Source organism: Thamnophis elegans, chromosome 8 (assembly GCF_009769535.1).
Source record: "Thamnophis elegans isolate rThaEle1 chromosome 8, rThaEle1.pri, whole genome shotgun sequence".
Taxonomy (NCBI): Eukaryota; Metazoa; Chordata; class Lepidosauria; order Squamata; family Colubridae; genus Thamnophis; species Thamnophis elegans.
Window position 1 is genome coordinate 49,468,812 of NC_045548.1, and position 23,737 is coordinate 49,492,548.

Below are 23,737 nucleotides of genomic sequence, written 5' to 3' on the forward strand. Positions count from 1 at the left end.
AGGACTGAAAAACAGATAACAATTTAATGATAGCATGTACAATTAGGAGACATAAGGTTTTTTTTATATATTAGAAAAACTTGCTTAAGAGCAGCTGCTATTTCCCACAGTTTTGTCACATATTGGTAGGAACTGGAGACAGAGCAAACTTGAGACAGAGCACACTACACCACTTCCAGTAATAATTAGTTTCCTATTTTCCTACCATGAATGTTTGTATATCCACAAACTAGGTTTGCTGTATTAGATGGATAATCTTTTATAGGCTAGGAAATTAATTGAAATGTAAGTTAATTGAGGGTTTTTTTCATTTCTAATTTATTCTTGTTCATATTTACACCATTCATATGCCAAGAAACAAAAGGAGAATATTGCTTGTTACAGAATAGATTACAGTAATTTTACAGTCAAGAGAATTTGGGTTCCTGATCCAAGCCAGGGTTTCACAAAACAGATCCCAAACATGCTGCATGGAAAGGACGTAGTTTATTTTTGAGAGCAGGGAATCTGCTTTTGAAGATAGCTACAAATGTAAGGTGACCAGATTTCCAGATTGGTAAAGAGGGACACCTTTGACCGGGGGGGGGGGAGGAGAGGGGCTTGATTAAAAATTTTATACGGAGCAACAAAAATTTTCATATAACGCAAAAATAGTATTGTATTTTTTTTTATTTCAACATAACTACAATTTACAAATATAAATTGTAACTGTTGCCAAACATCAAAATTTTGATCACGTGACCATGAGGATGCTGCAACGGTTACTAAGTGTGAAAATGGTCGCTAAGTGTGAAAAATGGTAATCAGTCACTTTTTTCAATGCCATTGTAACTTTGGTCACTAAGCCCATTGTACCACCTTTCTTGCCACAGTTCTTAAGTGAATAACTGCAGCTGATAAGTTAGTAACATAAGTGAATCTGGTTTCCCCATTTGACTTTGTCAAAAGGTGATTATATGACCCCAGGACACTGAAACCATCATAAATACGAATCTGTTGCCAAACATCAAAATTTTGATCGCGTGACCATGAGGATGCTGCAACGGTCGCTAAGTGTGAAAATGGTCGCTAAATGTGAAAAATGGTCATCAGTCACTTTTTTCAATGCCATTGTAACTTTGGTCACTATACCACCTTTCTTGCCACAGTTCTTAAGTGAATAACTGCAGCTGGTATTTTGCATTTTGGATAGAATCTTTTTTTAAATAGTCTAAGACAATTTTAAAAAAGAATCCACACAGAATAAAGCTATTTTAAAAAATCCTATGCACAATAAATAAAATATTATTTTAAAATACATTAAAAAAATAAAAGAAAAAAACCCAGCTCACTTACCAGCAGGCACAAGTCAATCCAGAATGATGTAGATGTTAATACAAAGAACTGATCAAATTAAAATGGTGAAATTAGTCAGGGAAATATTTTTCAAAGAAAATTTGCCACTATTTTTTCTTCCACACGAGCCGACCTCCAACCTCCGTGCCCCTCCCCTCCGGAAAATCCAGGAAGTAACACTCGCAGCCCCTCTAGCCATGTATTTCCTGGAGCTCTATGGTACTTGGTCATTTTTTCTTATAAAATGAGGTAAAAGGGGCGCGGGGAGGGGTCCGTTTTCTTGCTTTAAAGTTTTAATATTTTCAATGAACGTACTGAGACATAGAGAGGGGTTAGACAGTGTCTTTTGTCTTGCCCTGGTTAGGATTTCTTAAGCAAATCCACTGGGCTTTCAACATGAAGCCAGAAAATGGGACTTTTTAAAAACGGCCCAGGACACGGGACAAATTGTTATAAAGCGTGACCATCCCACTGAAATCGGGACATCTGGTCACCTTATATAAATGGGGATAAAAACAACAGAGATCTTTATAAGAAAGATGGTCCTTGCAGGGGTGTAGGACAAATGTTTACATACCTTATAATTTGGCAAATGTGTAACTTGGGTGGGGAAAATATTTTAATTAACTTATATTATGTTTGCAGATCTTCTTCTTTGATGTGTGGGTTAAGCCTGGGCGACTCATTTGTGCAATAGTCCAATGAATTTTGTGTAAAGGATTTTCCTTATTTGTTATTTTCTTTGATTTAATCAGTTTTGGCTTAGCTGTTAATTATTTAGCAGAGATGCGATGTAATGATCATTTGTAACAACATATTTACATTTGCTTGCAACATAGATTCTAGTCTGAGCCATTTGCAGATCATGTTAATGGGAAGATTTGAGACAGTGTAGGAACGAAGTTATTTTTATATAAAATACTTTTCACATTGCCATAGTTTGTGATTCCTTTCTTTGCTGCTGGCTATAATTTCTACTTCACTACAGTGCATGTCTACTAAAACTAAACTTTAAATTAACCAATAGTAGCTCTTTACAGTCATGAAAACTGGCTGCAACTAGAAGATAGAAAGGGCAGACACAAGTAGCTATCTCAGTCAAGGTAGCAAGTGTGAACAGATACATCTCTTGAGCATCTACCAGCATCACCCAAATGTGATCACGATGGACCCTTTACTAAACCATTTACAGTATTTTATTCTCAGGTCCTATTGGTAAATCTTAGGATTCTTAGGGAGAAAATACTAGCTCTTTAAAGACTGCCTATAAGTGATTGAATGGGTTCTACATAACGGTTTTCAGTGAAGGAGTCAGTTAACTTTTAAAATAATGTAAAATAGATCTATTCAGGAAGTCATTCGCTTGGATAATTACTCCAACACAGGAACCTTCCCCCAAACTTTAATGTATTTTGTCATTTGAAGATTTTTTTCTTTTTGTTAAATGAACACAACCTTTATAGAAAAAGAAAGGAAAACAAAAATATATACAAGGAGTATCTTCTAACATTATAAAGAACGTTCCAACGTTATAAAGAACGTTATTCCAACATTATAAAAAACACTTACATTTGACTCATTACTTAAGATCGTAATAAAATGTCCATACCCCTCCCCCCCAAAAAGGGAAAGAAAAAAATTCTTTTTTTAGAGGTTTTTAGAGGTTTTATTAACATTTATAGGCCGCCCTTTTCCCTGAGGGGACTCAGGGCGGCTTACATAAAATCAAGGGAGGGATATACAAACAATAACGCAGACAAAACATAGAATAAAATAATGAGCAACATTCATTCATCATTCGGGAGGGGGCAATTATCTTTGTCCCCAGGCCTGACGGGCTAGCCAGGTCTTAAGGGCTATGCGGAAGGCCTGGACGGTGGTGAGGGTACGAATCTCCACGGGGAGATCGTTCCAAAGGGTCGGAGCTACTACTGAGAAGGCTCTCCTCCTTGTAGTTGCCAGCCGGCACTGGCTGGCAGATGGAACTTGGAGGAGGCCTAGTCTATGAGATCTAATTGGTCGCAGGGAGGTAATTGGCAGAAGGCGGTCTCTCAAGTACGCAGACCCACTACCATGGAGGGCTTTATGGGTGACAAGTAGCACCTTGAAGCGCACCCGGAGATCGACAGGTAGCCAGCGCAGCTCGCGGAGGATAGGTGTTATGTGGGTGAACCGAGGTGCACCCACGATCACTCGCGCGGCTGCGTTCTGGACTAGCTGAAGTCGCCGGATGCTCTTCAAGGGCAACCCCATGTAGAGCACATTGCAGTATTCCAGCCTAGAGGTCACAAGGGCCCGAGTGACTGTTGTGAGAGCCTCCCGATTCAGGTAGGGTCGCAACTGGCGCACCAGGCGAACCTGGGCAAATGCCCCCCTGGTCACAGCCGTCAAATGATGGTCGAAGGACAGCTGTGGGTCCAGGAGGACTCCCAAGTTGCGAACCCTCTCTGAGGGGTGTAAAATTTGACCCCCCAGCCTGAGCGATGGAGTACTGGTCGAATTGTTGGGAGGGAAGCACAACAGCCACTTGGTCTTCTCCGGGTTGAGTACAAGCTTGTTAGCCCTCATCCAGTCCATAACGGCCTCAAGACCCCGGTTCATCACGTCCACCGCTTCATTGAGTTGGCACGGGGCGGACAGATACAACTGGGTATCGTCCGCATATTGATGGTATCTTATCCCGTGCCTTCGAATAATCTCACCCAGCGGTTTCATGTAGATGTTGAATAGTAGGGGGGATAAGACCGAACCCTGCAGCACCCCATATGTTAGGGGCCTAGGGGTCGATCTCTGCCCCCCCACTAACACCGACTGCGACCTGTCCGAGAGGTAGGAGGAGAACCACCGTAACACAGTGCCTCCCACTCCCACCTCCCGCAGTCGTCGCAGAAGGATACCATGGTCGATGGTATCGAAAGCCGCCGAGAGGTCGAGGAGAACTAGGATGGAGGGATGGCCTCCATCTCTGGCTCTCCAAAGATCATCGGTCAATGCGACCAAAGCGGTTTCTGTGCTGTAACCGGGTCTGAAGCCTGACTGGAAGGGGTCGAGATAACTTGCTTCCTCCAAGGACCGCTGAAGCTGGAAGGCCACCACCTTCTCAACAACCTTCCCAAGAAAAGGGAGGTTGGAGACTGGACGGTAGTTGTTAAGGACAGCTGGATCCAAAGATGGCTTCTTCAGGAGGGGTCTCACCACTGCCGCTTTTAGCGCGGCAGGGAAGTTCCCCTCCCGAAGAGAGGTGGTAGCAACCGCTTGGATCCAGCCTCGTGTCACCTCACTGCTGTTGACAACCAGCCATGAGGGACACGGGTCCAGTACACAGGTAGAGGCACTTACAGCCCTCATGGCCTTGTCCACATCCCCAGGGGCAACATCCTGAAACTCAACCCAGAGGTGGTCTACCTCATCCTCTTCTGCCTCGGCTGGAACTGCGGGGATGGAGTCCAAGTCCGACCGAAACCGAGCAATTTTGTCCGCTAAGAATTGGGCATAGTCCTCAGCTCTACCCTGCAAGGGTTCCCCCGTATCCCTCCTATTTAGGAGGGAGCGGGTTATCCTAAACAGGGCGGCTGGGCGAGACTCAGCGGACGCAACCAAGGTGGCAATGTGAGATCTTTTCGCTGCCCTAAGTGCCCTGGTGTATTCCTTGGTGCAGGTTGTTACCATTGCTCGGTTCGATTTGGACTTGTCGGACCTCCATAGGTGCTCTAGGCGTCTCCTCCGGCGCTTCATCTCCCGGAGCTCCTCGGTAAACCAAGGAGGTCTCCGGGATCCGCCGCCTCGGAGGGGCCGTAGTGGCGCAATCCGGTCAAGGGTCTCCGATGCTGCCGAGTGCCAGGCAGCAACCAGAGTCTCTACCGGACTGTGGGCGAAAGTATCAGGAATGACCCCAAGCTCCGTCTGGAACCTTAACGGCTCCATAAGTCGCCTGGGGCGGAACCACCTGGTCGGTTCCTCCTCCCTACAGTGGGGGTTTGGTCTCCGGAAGTCGAGCCTCAGTAGGCAGTGGTCTGACCACGACAGGGGTATGATCTCGTTACCCCTCAGACCAAGATCACAAATCCACTGCTCCGAGAGGAATACGTGGTCGAGCATGTGACCTGCTGAGTGGGTTGGGCCCCGGATTACCTGGGTCAAGCCCATGGCCGTCATGGAAGCCATGAACTCCTGCGCCCCATCAGAGTGTTCACCGAGCGACGGCAAATTGAAGTCCCCTAAGACCATCAGCCTAGGGAACTCAATTGCCAGCTCGGCTACCGACTCGAGGAGCGAGGGGAGGGCTGCTGCAATGCTGTTGGGAGGCAGGTACGTTAACAGCAGACCCACTTGACCCTTGAGGTCCAACCTTACCAGCAGAGACTCACACCCGACAAGCTCCGGAGCAGGGATCCTACGAGGTGATAACGACTCCCGGATAACAATAGCCACACCTCCACCCCTTCCCTGGGATCTCGGCTGGTGCAGCACCTGAAATACTTCTGGGCACATCTCTACGAGGGGGACTCCTCCCTCCGGGCCCAGCCAGGTTTCAGTAATACATGCCAGGTCTGCCCTCTCGTCTAAAATTAAGTCCCAGACGAGAGGAGCTTTGTGAACCACAGACCTGGCATTTAGCGACAGCAGCCTGAGCCCAGGGTCCTGATTACTTGCGCCATCTGGCCTCGGAGTGGGACTCATAGGGCCGGAAGGAGGGATCTCTGTAACGTAGCGAACCCTCCTTCCCCGGTAATGTCCTGCCCTAAAGTCCCCGCCATATCTGCCCCTCCCTGTTACGACCGTAATGCTCCGACATGTCAAAATTTAATTTATCTCCACCTTCTGCAAAAAATGTTGCAAAGGGCTTCCAATTATAGATGAATTTCTTCAGTGATTTTTCTCTCACAACTCCCTTGTTGTGAGTTATGTCACTTTTATTAATTATTTGTATATTGTGGGTATTGTAAGACCTTTCAAATGCTGAATATATGAAGACATGCTGCTTTTATCGTATAACAATAAAACAACATGAGATTGTTCCATTATAATTCCATCCATAGATCCTAACAAAAAAATTATGCTCTGAGTTTTATTTATTTATTAACTTTATTGGCTGCCCATCTTATCACATGGTAATTCTGTAGGATATTGTTTATATACAAGTTATTTGCCCTGGCAATATTGGTGGGATATTTCTGGTGGATCTTTGATTCATTTGTTTTATTGTTTGTCTGAGTTGGTAGTTCCTTAGTTGGGGTATTCTACCACTGATAATGTTACCTAGTTGGGTAATGAAAAGTCTGCAAAAATACAACCAAACTCAGAGAGCACCAAGAACCTCACAATTCACCCTTTCTCATGAAAAACCTACGATAAACAAACCTCTAGCAATACCAAGAAAGGCTGTCATACCTTTTGCATTGTATCTTCCATCCTTTTCAGTGCTCTAAACCTCTTTTTCTTACCCAAACCTGATAAGATATATTTTATCTTTTCAGTTATGTTTGTGTATGTTTACCTTTATTATTACTTAGGTACATTAAGCTGTCAGTAATTGTATTGTTGTATTGTATTGTTGTTGTTGTACTGTATTGTTTCAAACAGCACCCAGGATCCTTACAATTACTGTTAAACCGTCTGTCATTAGATCTTCCAAATGGTTAGTAGGCCACTTTCAAATTGAAGCTTGAATGTTTTTCTGAATGTTGGTTCATTTCATGTATGATAATTGCTGCGTTTTCCTTGGAAAGGCTATTTTTAACAATGTTTCCTTCAAGTCATTATTCTCCAAATTGATACTGCAACTACTTCACATAGTATTGTAGAGGTAGACTGCTTGGTACCTTGGTATTTTAGAGCATAATGCATCCATTTCCTTAGTGTGGGCTATTTTATCTCAGACTACCGTAATTAAAACTGAAATCCAGGCTGGTTGTGTCCCTGAACTCCTGTATTCCTTTGGCAACTGCACTAATAATATTTAATAACATATAGTCCAATTTACGAGTTTCATATTTAAAGGGGTATTCTTTTATACTATGAGTAGTTTCTTAAGATTAAAGTAAAGTTGATTAATAATAGCAAAAACGGAAAACCAAAACATTGGTTTACTGATGTCTTACAATTATCCACACCACTGATCTTGCATCCACTGGAAAATACTGCTTACAAGAGACTCTCTCAGTTTCTCCCCCCCTTCTTCTTCTTCCTGTGGTGTATGTGGGAGTCATGGTTGAAAATACCCTAGAATATCTTGGAAGAAGGAGTTGAGAAAAGTCATGCTGACCTTCAGATATGTTAGGAATTCAAATATTCATTTATTATCTCAACTCTCTAAAAACTCTCTCTTGCCTTTATACTCCAGTCAATCATATCTCTTTGGTCATGTGAGATCATGATTAATAATATCTGAAGGAGGCCTAAAAAGCTGTGGAGGGGATTTGCACGGAGTGCAGATAAATCAAGTATTATTAGCAGAACTTTATTTTTGTACAATGGAGTGGGATGCTATTGTACAATAGATATGAAGTTCATTATCATTTTAGCAATCACAATTCCAATCTTCATATTAGTTTTTCCTCCCCTCAAAAGAGTTAATGGTGCCTCAGTGACAGAGATGTCCAGAAAGGACTTGATTATCTTATGAAAATCTGAGCTCTGACAAACTAATCCTTTCTGGGACTTTCACTTTTTTAAAATCAGGATTTACTTGTACTGTTTATTGAATATGTAGTGTTTCATTCAATTCCTAGCTTTAATGTATTTGTTGTAATCCATTCAAGTTATTCATTTTTTCAGTTGTTACCAGATTCTGGATCCCAGTATGCATTTTCAGACCACATTATTTCTCAATCTTGACTCTCATTTATGTGTGACCTTTTCCCCAGATGCTTACAAAAATGTGAAAAATATAGAGCTTTGACACTAATTTCCTGCACAACAAATTCAACTTTCACCTTAAAAAACAGAAGCTGGCCATGTTTCTCCGAGTGAGGGTAGGTCAAGAAGTATAAGTGAAAGGTGGGTATGTTCACTATCACTTCTGTATCCTGTCCACTGTAAAAACAAATGGGGAGGGACATATTGTCAGATTTGGTCCCAAGCCACATATTATACTTTCCAATTCAATGCAGCCTGGATAATATTCAGTTGTGTAGGCTTCAGTGCCTAGAAGTCTTTGTATTGGCCTTGTGTTCAAATGTTCAGGAAGCTGAAGTTCATGCACTTGGAAGATGCCCAGCTTGGAGAAGGAGCCAAGGTGGCGCAGTGGTTAAATGCAGCACTGCAGGCTGACTGCTAGATCAGCAGTTCAGCGGTTCAAATCTCACCGGCTCAGGGTTGACTCAGCCTTCCATCCTTCCGAGGTGGGTAAAATGAGGACCCGGATTGTTGTTGGGGGCAATATGCTGACTCTGTAAACCGCTTAGAGAGGCCTGAAAGGCCTATGAAGCGGTATATAAGTCTACTGTTATTGCTATTATTGCTATTATTGCTAAAATAGAAGATCATATTGTCACCACTCAAGAGCACACTTGAAGAAGCCCAGTTGTTACACTTAATTCTATCCTGTTGCTCTTAAATGATGGTAAAGCTGGATAAAGGTATAATATACTAGCCTAGAACAAAACCAGATGCTAAAAATAAGGATGGGGAAACCTGTGACCTTTCAGAGGTTGCTGAATTACATTTCCCAGCATCCTCTTTTAAGGATCATATTTTACTGGGGCCCTTGATGGCTGTGCTTCAGCAACAACTTGAGGGTCACAGAGCTCCCACCCCAGTGGTGGGATTCAATTTTTTTTTACTACTAGTTCTGTGGGCATGGCTTGGTGGACATGGCAGGGGAAGGATACTGTAAAATCTCCATTCCACTCTAGAGGGGAGGTTATTGCAAAATCCCATTTCTTCCCAATTAGCTGGGACTCGGGAGGCAGAGAATAGATGGGGGCAGGGCCGGTCAGAGGTGGTATTTATCGGTTCTCCGAACTGCTTACAATTTCCGCTACTGGTTCTCCAGAACTGATCAGAACCTATTGAATACCACCTCTGTCCCACCCCCATTGGGAAGGTTATTAACATTTGTAATGTTGTATTGCTTTATGTAAAATACAGCAGGAATCATTTGGACTGAACTAGTAATTTAAATCATCATTATTAAGACTCAAAAGTGATTTAAGCCATGATTATTTGGAGTGAAATAGTGATTTACATCTTGGCTGTTTTTAAAATAACCCAACGTTTCCTGATAGTTAGAACTAAGGGGAAATTTCCTGATATTTAGAACAATTAACCAGTGGAATTATTCACCTCTGGAAGTTGTAGGTGTGACAACACTGGGGTTTTTGAAGAAGAAATTGAACAACCATTTGTCTGAAAGTATATAGGGTTTCCTGCTTGAACAGGGGTTGGACTGGAAGATCTCCAAGGACCCTTCCAACTCTGTAATTTTTTTTATTTTTCTGAGAATATTTAAACCATGAAAATATTGTTTACACTGAAAATGTTTTCTTAAGTTTTGATCACCTTTGTGAATTGTCCTTACTTCTGACATATTTTTTAAAATGAAAACGAAAAGACACATATTGTCATCCACATATTGTAAACTGCTGACAAATATATCTGTATTTCTCTTTTTCCCTTTTAAAGAAAATAAAAACTAACTCAAAGTAGTCTGTGTGATATTTGTCCACATATGGAAACAACTTTCAGGGTCAAATTGCTTGGCCCTGAATCAGATTCTTCATCTAACAAATGTGCCTTGGCTATTCTGCTCAAAGTCCCCTGAGCCTTTCATTTCCTTAAATAAATGGTTTATATTGTTACCAGAAAAAAAAAACATATGGGAAAGTATGTTGAAAAGTTGATATAATCCAAAGCCTAGAGGAACTTTCTGATACAAGTTATGTTGCACAAAACTTTCAGCACTGATTATTTTCTAATGAGGTTTTGAACTTTAATCCAAATTTTGTTACTATTATTTTCAGGAAGTTATTTTTCCATCTGAAGTACAATGGCCTATTACCTAGTGCAGGGTTTCTTAAGTAGCAAAATGTATCATTTCTTTCTTAATAAACATGGGGATTAATACCATGAATTGTCAAGGATATCAAAACGCTGTTATTTAGCCAGTTTGTCAAATGGAAACCCAATTAGAAGGTATCATTTGTGGATCTGAGTGTAATTGTGAAAGTAGACTTAACTCACTGTACACTACAGTCTACACCAGGGGTATCAAACTCAAGGCCCGGGGCCCAGATCCAGCCCGTGGTGTGCTTATATCCGGCCTGTGGGCATGACCTGGAAACAGCGAAGGGCTGGCCCACAGTGCCACTGCCAGCAAAAATGGAGCTCCCTAGGACCACATGTGGGACTCAGGCCCCATTTTCAGCCACGATGGCCTCCTGCAGCCATCTGCCAGCAAAAACGGAGCTCCATTTTCACTGACAGAGGGCTGCAGGAGGCTGTCACAGCTGAGAACAGTGCTTGGGGGGTGGGGGAGCAAGCATGGCCCACCTAAGCTTCATTTTCACTGGCAGAGAGCTTCAGGCCATTGCAGCCAAAAATGGAGCTCAGGAGCCTGTTTTTCTTGGCAGAGCGCTCAGGCCATCATAGGCACCCCTGATATGAATGATGTCAAGCTGGCCATGTCCACCCTGGCCCCTGAGGTCAAACTCAACCCTGATGCACTCTTGGTCTATACACTTTTATTCATATCTATGACTGGCCAGGTTCATTTTTTGTGCTAAGTCCCCACTGTTTGTCTTAACATGCATCATGACATAACAGTCTCTAGGTGTGAAGAGTGTATTAAATTATCAAAATGCCAACAGATTGCTTATGGAGTAATAGAATATATGAGTGTAGCTGTAATGGTTTCACCACAAAACTGTGCTCGACTAAACCGCGTCCGACTAAACCGCGTCACTGACATCATCAACAGGGCGACAACAGCACGGAGACAGAAGCACGCTGTAAACCCTAAACCTAAAGTTAACTCCTAAACCTAAACCTAACCCCCCCTAAACCTAATCCTAACCCTAACCCTAAACCTAACCCTTAACCTAACCCTTAACCTAACCCTAAACCTAACCCTTAACCTAACCCTAAACCTAATCCTAATCCTTAACCTAACCCTAACCCTAAACCTAAACCTTAACCTAACCCTAACCCTAACCCTTAACCTAACCCTAAAGCTAACCCTAAAGCTAACCCTAAACCTAACCCTAAACCTAACCCTTACCTTAAGTTGAATCGGCTTGCTTTCAAAGTGCTATTTAAAGCGCCCTTCTTTCTCCGCGCTGGCTGTTGTTGCCCTGTTGATGACGTCAGCGACACAGTTTAATCGGGCGCGGTTTAGTCGAGCGCGGTTTTGACGGGTCACGAGCTGTAATAGCCAATCAACTTCACTGTCTGGAGTATATTACAAATTTATATCTAATAAATTCATGAAAAATTTCACCAGTGCTAAAGTTGCAATTGTACCATGCCACTCAAAAGTAACAAACCATGTGAATAAGCCACCATGATAGGCTAAGGGCTATCTATTTTGAGTTCAGTATCTCACCATGTCCAGCCAGACACATCCAGGAAGATCACAAGGAGGATATCAGCAAAATGGTCTCTTTCATTGCAGTTGTTTTATTTTACTTCAATATTTACAGGGCTCATAAGTCATTCAAATCTACTGACACTAAGTTAATCATGATTAAAATCTATTGACTCTAAGTTGATCATGATTAAAATATCTCCTACATACTGTTCCTGGAACTGATAATCATGAATAAAAACTTCAGGAACTGTGAGTATAAGAAGATCACTGTAGATATTTAATGAGAATCTTAATGGGTTAGCCTCTGCTTATGAATGCCTCATAACATTGTCCTCTTTCACAGAAAACTGTCAGAGTATTATAATAAAACCCAGGCCTTATTTTCATATTTTGCTAAGCCAATCTTCTCCATCCTAGTATCTTCTAGATATTCAGATTTACAGGAAATCTTGGCAACACATCAAGGTTCAGAATGACCACGCTAAGCCTCATTAAGCCCCGGTTTTAGCTTGGTATAGTATGTGCACTAAGGCTTTTATACTATGGTTTACCATAAAGTATAAATGAAGTTAATTGCAGTTTTTAAATAAATTTGATGTCCATACATGTTATGAGATCTGGAGCTGTGACTTCTCCAGTGTAAGTAACTGAAGAGCAAGTACTATAAAATATTTCCATTCTTGATCTTAGGAACCTGTTAACTGTTAAAATAGGTAATATTGGCTAGACAAACAAACTAACTTGAGGTAACATTTCTATATTTGTTTTCCTTATATTGCTGCCTTCAATATAATCTGATTGTAATACTCACTTCTTATTATTAATCATTATAGTATTCTTATCTTATTTTTAATAGCACTATAAGAGTGCATAATTCCTACTTGGCAGAGTGAAAACAAGACCTGAGTTTTATTATAATACTCTGACACCTGTCTATGAAAGGGGAAAATGGTCCATTCAGGTTATTAACTAAATTGGATGGAGAAAAGAAGTGGTGAATGGACAAGTGGCTGGAGCTGTATCCTATGTGTATATATTCAGTTATGTCTGGTGTGTCTAAATTATATTAAATTGAAGCACAGGATGTAGTCTGATCGTTTTTAGAAATATTGGAGCAGTTTCAGGGCCCCTCCACCCACCTGAGTCCCTGCTAAAACAAAGGTTTAGAATTTGATTGCATGCTGCCTATTCATCAATAGGATGTACCATCTACCTCATCTATTTTTTTTCCTGTGCTATCAGCACAGTTGCACTTTTCCTGTTCTGGAAAAACTCTTAATTCCCATGACACAGTTGCTAATCGTTATTTTTCTATAGAGAAAGTGCCAGGCAGATCTGTTGAAGAGCTGAGCAGCTGCATTTTCTCTCTCTCTCTCTCTTCATAAAGCATACTATGGAGAGCAGAAGAGCCAATAATTGGTTTCTATCTTTTTTAGTTTTTTTTTTCCGGGAGTTGATGGCAAGATGGACTGATGTAATTATTAATTAATACAATATGATATTGGCTATGTGATAGTATACATGTGATTATATGTTATGAAAATGGAAAATAAAAAAAGTATTTTTGAGGAATAAAGCATACTAGGCCAGTAATTTAGGTATGAACAAACAAAATGAAGTAAACCTTTTAAAGGCTATGAACAGCAGAACTAAACATCTCCTCACGTATAAGTTGAATTCTAAAAGGAAAAACATCACTTCTAATCAGGTGTAAGAAAACTTTTTACCATCGAACATTATATTCCTTAAAACCTTACTTTATCTGTTCATTTCCAAATGCACTTGGAGGTATCATAAGTTGAAATCTGTGAACTTTATTCCAACACGTCAAGAAGGTACAAGCTAAAGAAGATTACATTGGTTTGAGACAGTGAAATTTTCAAAAAATAGTGTCCATGATCAGAGCTGCCATGATTTTTTTTTAACACATCCATGCACCTGCCCCATCCAAACGTATCTGGTTAGGTACCCACTGCCAATGTTGAATGAAGTTGAATGAATTGGTAGGAAGGACCAAGGACCAAAAAGTGTGAAGCCTTTCATTTGGGTAGCGGGAGGGCTGACTCCCACTTCCCTTTCTGCTGTGAAGTTGATAATTAGGAAAGTGACACAAAAATGTGTGATCTACTTTTTGGATTGGTATGTGGTAATGACCTTGAGAGTCCTGGTGAAGAGATGCTGCCTAGGGAATTGACTGATGAGAGGGAGCATAGCCCACAGATGCATAATGGGTGAGTCAAGAGGCTCCTGAAGGGATCTTCCCTATCCTATTGGGCTGTAAAGATAAGGGGAGGGAAGAGACTTGCAAGATTCTATTAATGTAGCTTTATAATAAAGCAGAATTATCTTATCTGGCCATGTTTTCTATCTGCTGTGCATAGTCAGGATGACACTTTCAAATGATGTTGAACTAAGCTGAGAACTACTTTAGCCTAATGTGAACCCACACTTCTTGAGGTCTCCTCACGGAAGTCCTTTCACCGGACCCCCAACTCCCTAAATTTGTCGGCTCAATTAATTTGGCCGAGGCTCAAGATGTACCTCTTAAGGAATTAATAGAAGCTGCAGAGATTGGTGGCCCGGCGAAAGGACTTCCGTGAGGAGGCCTCAAGATTTATGACTTCTAAGGAATGCCTGCTAGAAGAAGAGAGGGTTGCCAGCAGGGGTGGGTTTCAACCGGTTTGCGGCGGTCCCTGCGATCCGGTTGGTCGCCGAACCCGGAAGTAAGTAACTTCCGGGAACGGCGAAGGCCCCCTCCCGCGCCTGCACGCCCGCCCGCCCGCGCGCGCCCGCTCCCGCTCCTTACCCGGTTTTGCGGAATTCTGCACTTCCACGCATGCGCAGAACGCATACAGCGCCTGCGCGATCCTCCAGGAGCAGCTGGAGCATCGCACAGACGCTAGTACGCATGCGTGCGCCGCGCGCGTGCGCGAGGACACTGCTGGCCTCGTTCCAACCGAACCGGTTGGAACGGGGCGAGAAACCCACCCCTGGTTGCCAGGGAAACTTCGACAACTGGATGATTACCAGAAGATCTGATGAATGGAGAACTCAACCGCCCTCCCGCAGCCCTTCTCTAATGGGCCTCCCAGATCATTTCCTATGGCTAAACGTGGGTGAAATAAAAACCCTCCCCTCTTCAGAGACCCCCTCAGTGGACCCTGGCACCACCCACATTCTCCTCTCCTCGCAGGGAAATTTCTGCCAAGTGGAGTGGAGACGTGGGCTCCTTCCATACAGTAGCTAATGAATCAACCCACATCCTTGCTGCTGGATTAATGCCTAGAGCAGTCACATCAGCACCCCTCCCTCCTATTGGAGTGCAACCAGACCGCCCTCCAATTAGCCAGCAGAAAGAGGCCTGGAACACATGCACCTCCCCACAGCTGCAAAGGGGTGACTCCGAACCCATGAATCAAGCAAACCAAGGGTGGGCATTCATCCCGGGTCATGGATGGGCTCAATGTCAATGGTTGCCTGCCCTCTTCCAGCAGATGGCGCCTTCCCAGATAACTGCTCCTGGACAAACCCAGAGAATGGGACCGCCACCAGGTCCAACATCCCCCAACAAGTTTTTGGGTTCTTGTTGGACAGCTGGGTTTTTGTCTTAAGTTCATAGCACAGCTTTAGGAGAAAACAATATCTTTCATTAAGAGATGAAAGAGATGAAATCTTGCCTTTCATTAAGAGACAGTGAATATTTTATTATATATTGTCAAGGAACCCAGATTAGCATACCTGGGCTGTATAACATATAATTTAAAGAAATTATGAATATTCCTGTTTCTATGTAAAATGACTATAGATTCCCTGGTGCAAGAATGCATCACTATGGAATAAGAACGACTCATTAACAAAATATTCAGGAAGGCTAGATGAAACCATTTAATTTTACTGAAATTACACGTTATACAATGGTAAGCATTTATTTAGTCTCAAATGTGATCTACTTTCTTAAATTTTTAAATGAATACTTATAGTTTAGTTGCTCTCCAGTAAAAGGCAAAAAGGGAAAAGATGAACAGAAATGGCAATTCCTCGGCCATTCAAGGAAATGATGTGGAGAACTGGTCTCATCTGGTATAAACTTCAAGTTTTGTTACATTTTCTCATAAACTCTTGTACATATGGCACCTTTCATGATGCATTCCTAAAAAGGGGAACATAATTTGAGATATAAGACAAGTCATAATCACATGATTAGCCTCAACACTATTATACAATATATTTATACAGATGTAAGATGAGAATTTATAATCATTTAAAAAAAGATAATAGTCAATAATAAAAGCTTGTGTTAAATATTGTAGCTAGCAAGTTTATATCGGTTTCTTTTGATTTTGGTTTTTTTTCCAGCCTTTTTGTACACTGTCTCTTATGGTACTGCTGCCTATCAAAAGTCAATAAACAAAATCCAAAATGCTTTTGTTTAATTTTAAGGAACACAAGATTTAATAAAGAACAAGTAAGTCAGCATGTGCCTGGAACTTTCTCTCAATGCTAATGATCAAGATTCTCACAGTCACTTTAAATTGCACATGTATGTATAATTTTAATCTAGAACAAGTGAAGCAGCCTTAAATTTAGCTTTAGGAGATGGTGGAACACAGCCAGATGAACCAATCACATTTTCATCTAGTCTACACTAGGAACAAGGGATGCAGTGGTTCAGTGGCTAAAACGTTGAGCTTGTCGATCAGAAAGGTCAACAGTTTGACGGTTCAAATCCCTAGCACCATGTAATAGAGTGAGCTCCCATTACTTGTCCCAGCTTCTGCCAATCTAGCAGTTCAAAAGCATGTAAAAATGCAAGTAGAAAAATGGGAACCATTTTTGGTGGGAAGGTAACAGTGTTCCGTGTACTTTCGGCGTTTATTTATGCCGGCCACATGATCATGGAGATGTCTTCAGACAGCATTGGCTCTTCAGCTTTGAAACAGAGATGACACCCCCCCCTAGAGTCAGGAACAACTAGCACATATGTGCGAGGGGAACCTTTACCTTACACTAGGAAAGCCAAAAAGCAGGATAGGAACACAATATTCCCCTGGACGACATTTATTAGGAAATAATGGAACTTATTGTTTTTGTAAGTATTATATAGCTATCATGAGTAATGACTACAAATAATATTTCTTTCATTTGCTTTTACAACTATTCAAATTACTGACTATTGCTAAACCATAGCAAATTCTACCTGTCAGCTTCCTTTAATCAGATTTAACCCTCTTACCATTCAGCTTCACTGTATTTATATCTGATATTTTGAGAAAAAATTCTTCCTAACCACTCAACATGCATAATTTTATTAAATAATTTTCTTCTTCATTTGCTATTTCTGCCTAATGTAAAAAGCTGAAAATACCATTACTCATTTGGGCCCTTTGAAAGTAGTCTTGATTTTAATCAAATTGGCTCACCCGTATGTTTTCACTGATGAACACCATCACAAAATCAAAATCTGCTTTAAACTGGACAACTATGGAATGACATATTCAAATCCATCCATTCATGAACTGTTCTCTGAGCAGATAAAGATGCAGTTCCTGCTAATCCACATATTTCTATTCTTTAATGTTTAATGTGCATTTTCAACAGGATACCTTTTTTATCTATGCAGCTGTCATCAAAATATATACCTTGCCATTCCAAAGTTCAAAGATTGCGGGAATCGACCTGAAGTTCTCCAGCTAGACAGGTGTGGGGGATGTGAACTCTGAAAAGTCTCACATGAACCCTGTGTTACAAACTGTCTCCGAGATCCATTTTTGGATCAGAAACCCACTGTGGGGGTGGGGTTGTGAAGAATGGGTAGTTTTTTCATCAGATCCAGAGAGAGTGCAACAGGTCCCTCCTAGGTCAGATTTGCCCTCTGGGATAGCAGCATGGCAACATGACTGCACAAGAGCTGGCTCCAGGCCAAAGCAACTGAACAGGAGTGTGCAGAGGCAAGATGAAAGCCTGGTAAGATCTATTAACCCACAGTTATAAATCAGAATTTAGAAAAAGCAAAGAACCTTGAGAGCATAAATATTATTAATGGACAGATCGGGATTTTTGCGAAAAGAAAGGAGATAAATGTAGTATTGAATCCATCGCCCCAAAGAGAGCCATTTGTTTGAAATAATTTGGACAGAAAGGAGAAAGAAGATAAGTGACAAACCCACTTGAACACAACCCACTTAAACACAAACTCTAAATTTGGTTTTGGAGTTGAAAAGTTTGGGTTTTTAAAGGAGTCTAGGAGCATGAAGATTTGTTTTGTCCGAGTGTCCTTTAACCAACATATCTTAAGCAACTCCAATTAATGAGAACTGAAATGCAACAAGGGAGAAAGATCAAGAAAAAAGCACCATCTCCTTACGGACAACTGATAACCCAATCTTGCCTGTATGGGAAATTTTAATTAACCAACTACCATAAATCAGACCTTGGAAAAGCAGGAGGGAAGAGAAACATACTCGAATTTGGCTGTACGCAAGTTTGTTCCAATTAATATATTTTGAGCAATTATAACCAACAAGAAACAAAAGGTACCAAGGAAAAAATAATAACAAAATCGAGAACTGGGTAAATACGAAGTCTTTTTTTCTTTTTTGTCTGCAAAAGATGGTTCCAGCTTCTCTTCCATTTTCACAGTAGTTGAATAAACTAAATTTAAGGTGGACCTGAATTTCAGAATAAGATTGGTATAACTAACTGCAATTTTAGAACTGGACATTAAAGAAGACCAAGATGGCTCCCATCTCTCTTTCCCACAGCAGCTGAAGTAGATAAATTTAAGGTGGACCAGAACTCTGAAATAAGAATTGTATAATTAACTGTAATTTTGGGAGTGGACATTATGGAAAGGTGGGAATTTGAAGAACTACGTGAAATTATAAAAAAATATGCTTAAATCATTAAAATCAAGCCTAAATAGAATTCTGAATTCAGAGGAGCAGGTATTTAAGGAAGAAGGGAAGGAAGTAGGGAGAGAGACAATGAAGGGGTAGAAACGGTGGAAAAGAAAAAGCAGATAAAAACTCCATAGGGCTTGGCAGCGGTATAGGGAAAATTGTAAAGGGGGGGATCTGTCCCAAGAAAAGGGAATAAAAAGCAGACAAAAGATGTTTTGGAGATTGACATTGGCATAAGGAAAATTGAAATAGGAGGGAAGTGTAACCAGGTCTACATCTTGTCCAAAATTAGGCAGGTTTTTAAAAAAAGTATAATGACTATATATGTATACCTTGTTGTTTTCTCTTTTTTTAAAAAGGAGGAGGAATAGGTATGTTAAAATTAAATATGTATACTGAAAAGGAATTATAAATACCATCAACATAAAATGGAGCTCGCTCAGAAGCTGAAATACACCAAGTAAATGAGATGAAGAGTGTGAAGGAGAGGAGAGAGGTAAGGGAAAAAGAGAGGGATAGGAGAGAGGGTGGGGGGGAAGAGGAGGAGAGAAAAGAGGAGTGGAAAGGGGAGAGAAGAGAAGGAGAGAGGAAGGGGAAGTAGAGAAGAGGTGACAGAGGGAAGAAAGGAGGGAGGGAGAGGGAGGAGAGACGGAGAAGAAAGTGACAAATATGGTGTATGGAGAGCAGAAGAGCCAATAATTGTTTTTGGGAGTTGATGGTAAGATGAATTGATGTAAACATTTAATAATACAATACAATGTTGGCTATGTAATAGTATACATGTGGTTATATGTTATGAAACAAAAAACTATACACACACACACACACACACAAAGATTGTAATAAACAAATTGAACAAATGCACATCCTGTAGTTTTCTTGATTAAGAACTACTTACCACCACCATTCTTCCATCAACTAATTTCCTCTTTATTGTTGAGTCCTTGCCATTCCATTTCTGCACTTGAACCAGTGCTCCTTTTTCTAAGGTTACCACAGTCTGTAGATCCAAACAGTAATTCCAAAAGTTACCATTTTGACATGGATTGGGTACAATAAAAATGTGAAGTACTATTAAACCATTCCCATACTAAAATCTCTCTCTTTTCTTTCTTTCTCTCTCTCTCTCTCATCTATCTCTCTATCTCTCTATCTCTCTACAGTATCAATCATTGATTTATCTATCATCTACATATCTATCCATCCATCTACCATAATCACTATCTTCTAGCATTTAGTAATAATCAGCCGAGAGAGAAAGAGACACATACATATATCCTGCTTGTTACACTGCATAGCAGAACTTAACTGACAATGGTGGCTGAAAAAACTAAGCAGAACTTGGATGATGGGCTATCAAGAGGCAGAAGGGCAAGAGACTCAACCAAGTAGTCAAAATGAACCCTGGAAGAAAGTCAGGACAAACTACTTTTGTACTGTTTATATAATAATAATAATAATATATATGAGTCCATGAAGTCACCAGTCAAGCTGTTCCCTAGATCCATTTTGCTGTTTCTGAATCATGCGCGTATGTTGTTCCATCATAAGCAGTCACTTGCAATCTTGAGCTTTGCTACTGTATATTAAATAGCTACAGCTTTATTAGCAATAAGATGTGAATTATTTTTTTGCTTTGAATCACAAACAAATGACGCTCAATATATATGTTATAGTATATTTTCCTCTTGATGATTCCTCTTCCTTTTTTTCTGCTTTAACTTCCACATGATTTAAGCTCAGTTCAGTTCTCACATGCCTGTTTTGGTTTAGGCCTTGTTTGCTTCGTCGCCTTTGGATGATTATTTGTGTTTGTATAATCCTTGGGGCCCTTCTTGCCTAACCTGAGGTGGAAAATCCAGAGGTCCACTATTTGGTACGAAATCAATTTTCTCTACCTCTGTACTACCTCTTGCAGTCATCTGGATATAGTAATTCTATTATATTGGTAGTAAATTTGAAGTTAAAAACATTTTCAATTACAAGACATTTTTCTTCCTTTTCCTTCAATATACATCTTAAACATATCCAATATATGAAAAATTCCCACATCAGGATTGATCTCTGAGGAAATATGGTAGACAGTAATCAACTGTTATCTGAATGACTCACTTATTAATTTCTTCTGTGATCGGAAACTCTTAAACTGTTCCTAAGAGTATCAAAAGACCTCCGATAAAATGTAAAAAAAACCCACAAAACTTATTCACCTTGGTTTTTCTGCCATCTGCTGTGGTTTCTTGAAATTCTTGACCCAACCTAAATGTGATCTGTGTATTTTTAAAGGTACTTTCTGTCCTGATTGTGACCTCATCACCCTTCATGCTGATGATGGTTTTAGGTTTGGCCAAGTTACCAAGTTTCCTAGTTGCCAATCCCACTCCTAGGGAACACCAAGAAAACAGTGGTCATTCATTATTCATTTGACAAAAAGTGTATGTAGGGGGTTGTATTATGCAATCATTTACACCAATTATCTCTGACATACTACGTACCTGCACTCATATTTAAATGCATGATTAAATAACAGCATTTATTTGTGTTCCTAGTAAGACAAATATGCATTGCTGCGAACCACATCATCATAGCCCAATAGAATTTTCATATTCCACAGTGATAGCAGGGGACAATGGGAATCGTGCTCCAATATGTCTATAGAGTGCCTGGTTGAGAAAAGCTAAAATAGTAGCATCAAATGAATAATAAAATTAAATAAATAAAAAATGGAAACCAAAGTAGGAAGAATTGCTTTTCTGTGATATCTTCTCTATATGAAGAGTCAGTTTCCAGAAGAAATTTTAGTCCTGTGAGAAAGCACTACCAGGACTACTAACTGTATCTTTTTTGCACATCAACAGAGTTTTGCAATACTGAAAGTATGCCTCTCCTTCTTTACTTTTACTCCCCAGAAAACTAGGTCCCTTTTGAAACATTTATCCCACTCTCCCTCCTTCTGTATGGGGCTGAAGCATCTTCCACATGCTGGTTGTGCAGTCGGCACCTATCTTGTAAAGTCACTTTCACCTACCATTACATCAACATGCAAGATCTGATTTTAATTATTGAGTTCTGCATTAGATGTGTACATCTGTATGTGTATAGTGTGTATGCACCAGGGAGAAACATATTGCATATTACCTCCAAGTGTGATAACCACATTCTTTCTTTGATGTTTGATATCTGATTATGCATTTACAAAGATGAATGATTTCTCGGTACGACCGGTACTTCTTGATGATGTAGAAATAAAGCATGTATGGGCTATACAAATCCAGATGACTATCTGATGGCAGCAAAGATATATAGGAAACTCTAATGCTCAACTGCCATTTATTAGCCATGTAGATATTTACAGTCCAGACTCCATATAATAACCTCATCACACATAATCTCTTATTTTTTCAAAGATGCATTTTCATAGGTTAAAAAAGTAGTCTGAAAGGACAGCTTCTTAAGTATATCGATCTTACAACAAACCTATTTAACATTCTCTAGTAAAACAAATGGTAATTCACATAATTCTTTCTATTTTCATATTTTACTTAATGTTCAAAAACAATACGACAGTTTTATTTAAAAATAATATATCTGTATATGTATATATAATATTTAACACATAAACAACAAACTTTCATATTTAATCTAACTAAGTTTCCTTAAAATATAGTTCTAGGGACAAAATAAGCAATTAAATTCCAGAGATATCTGACTTCATCAGTTAAAAGCCTTCACCGATGGAGTAATTCTGCAAATAAATAGTTATGCCTACAATTTCTGTGCAACAAATAATTTTATTTACCAGGAAAAACTGGCTGTCAGGAAATTTAGGACTATTTATTTAAATTGATTAGCTACCCAGCTCCAATAGACTCAGATTAAGTTTTTCCTTTTTCCATCATGAATAATGACTTTGAAGTTATGACATCTAATATTATAATAAAAGCTAAATAATAAATTCTATGAAAGTTATTACCAAAGAAGAAATTTAAAAATCCTCAATGTTTTCTCATATTTATTTTGAAGAGAATTAAATTAAACGTTTCATGATCTAATTGCAAAACTGATGAGAAATCAACAACGGATAATCTGCAACATTCTTAAAATCAAATCGAGATAAATCTCACCCAATTCTTTCATGTAATCATCAAAATTTTCACTAGAGATGAGTTTCCAGCTTCCCACAAATTTGTTGCACATAGTTTTGCTGGTCGTGTGTCCTTGGGAGAAGGGCAAAGGCAGGAGCAATTCTTAAGAAGAGACAGATGGATTATATAAATGGTAATAACCCAGCCACATCTTTTTAAGAGAGACCATGGGCATGCAGGGCTTAGCACCTCCCAATGCAGAAGGGCAATGTCAGAGGCCAAACAATGGGCCCTTGTGCCATACCATTCATGCTAGTACCAAGACCAGCGGCATTTGCCTGCCACCAACTCCTCCGCAGTAATACAAAGAGGAAGGGTGATGGGCGTGAGCGTGCTACTATTGTGCTGGAGCACAGATGCAACATAGTGCTCTTGGGAAAGAAAGCATTTGATTTTTAGGAAAGTCTTATGACACTGTCTTATGAGAATGAGGAATAAACTTAATGAAGCCATTTAAGGAAATAGATACAGATGAAATAGTGTTTAGGATAGAAAATGTTGTATACTATAGGCAAGAAACTGATTCCAAAATTCCTTGCACTATGTTCATCATCAGAATGTCAACATACTAGGAGTCAAGATATTTCAGAATGTTGAAAGTATAGTGTTATATTGTACATACTATTGACACATTCTCTTGGCACCACAATAATCTAAAAGGCTGATAACACACATCACAGAATGGCCTTAGAGGTATTTCAGTCCAACCCTGTGTATAGTTAGGAATGTAGGGACTACAAGAGATATGTTTCTAACTTCTGTTTCTATTTCAACCAAAGGAAATTCCATTACATTTATGACTGTCTTTCTTGCTAGTTTTATCCCAATGT

The 23,737-nt window shown here is 40.1% G+C and overlaps 1 protein-coding gene across 2 annotated transcripts; it reads right to left on the reverse strand.

The window, feature by feature from the left end:
• Positions 1-15,962: 15,962 nt before the first annotated feature.
• On the reverse strand, positions 15,963-22,959 carry LOC116512544 (myelin P2 protein-like). Of its 2 annotated transcripts, XM_032223084.1 has the most exons (4): positions 22,887-22,959; positions 20,973-21,145; positions 19,661-19,762; positions 15,963-16,013 (listed from the first exon to the last, which is right to left on the reverse strand). In XM_032223084.1, the coding sequence occupies exons 1-4, from the start codon at positions 22,957-22,959 to the stop codon at positions 15,963-15,965; spliced, it is 399 nt and encodes a 132-aa protein (XP_032078975.1). The 2 variants fall into 2 exon arrangements, with proteins under 2 accessions (XP_032078975.1, XP_032078976.1); XM_032223085.1 differs by lacking the exons at positions 15,963-16,013; positions 20,973-21,145 and having other exon boundaries at positions 19,677-19,762.
• Positions 22,960-23,737: the final 778 nt, after the last annotated feature.

Coding starts and splice junctions, on each gene's coding strand:
- LOC116512544 (XM_032223084.1), bottom strand. CDS start 22,959: ATGTGCAACAAATTTGTGGGAAGCTGGAAACTCATCTCTAGTGAAAAT. Junction 19,763..20,972: donor CAGATGGCAGAAAAACCAAG/GTGAATAAGTTT, acceptor TTGGATCTACAG/ACTGTGGTAACCTTAGAAAA. Junction 16,014..19,660: donor TTGATGGAAGAATGGTGGTG/GTAAGTAGTTCT, acceptor TCCCCTTTTTAG/GAATGCATCATGAAAGGTGC.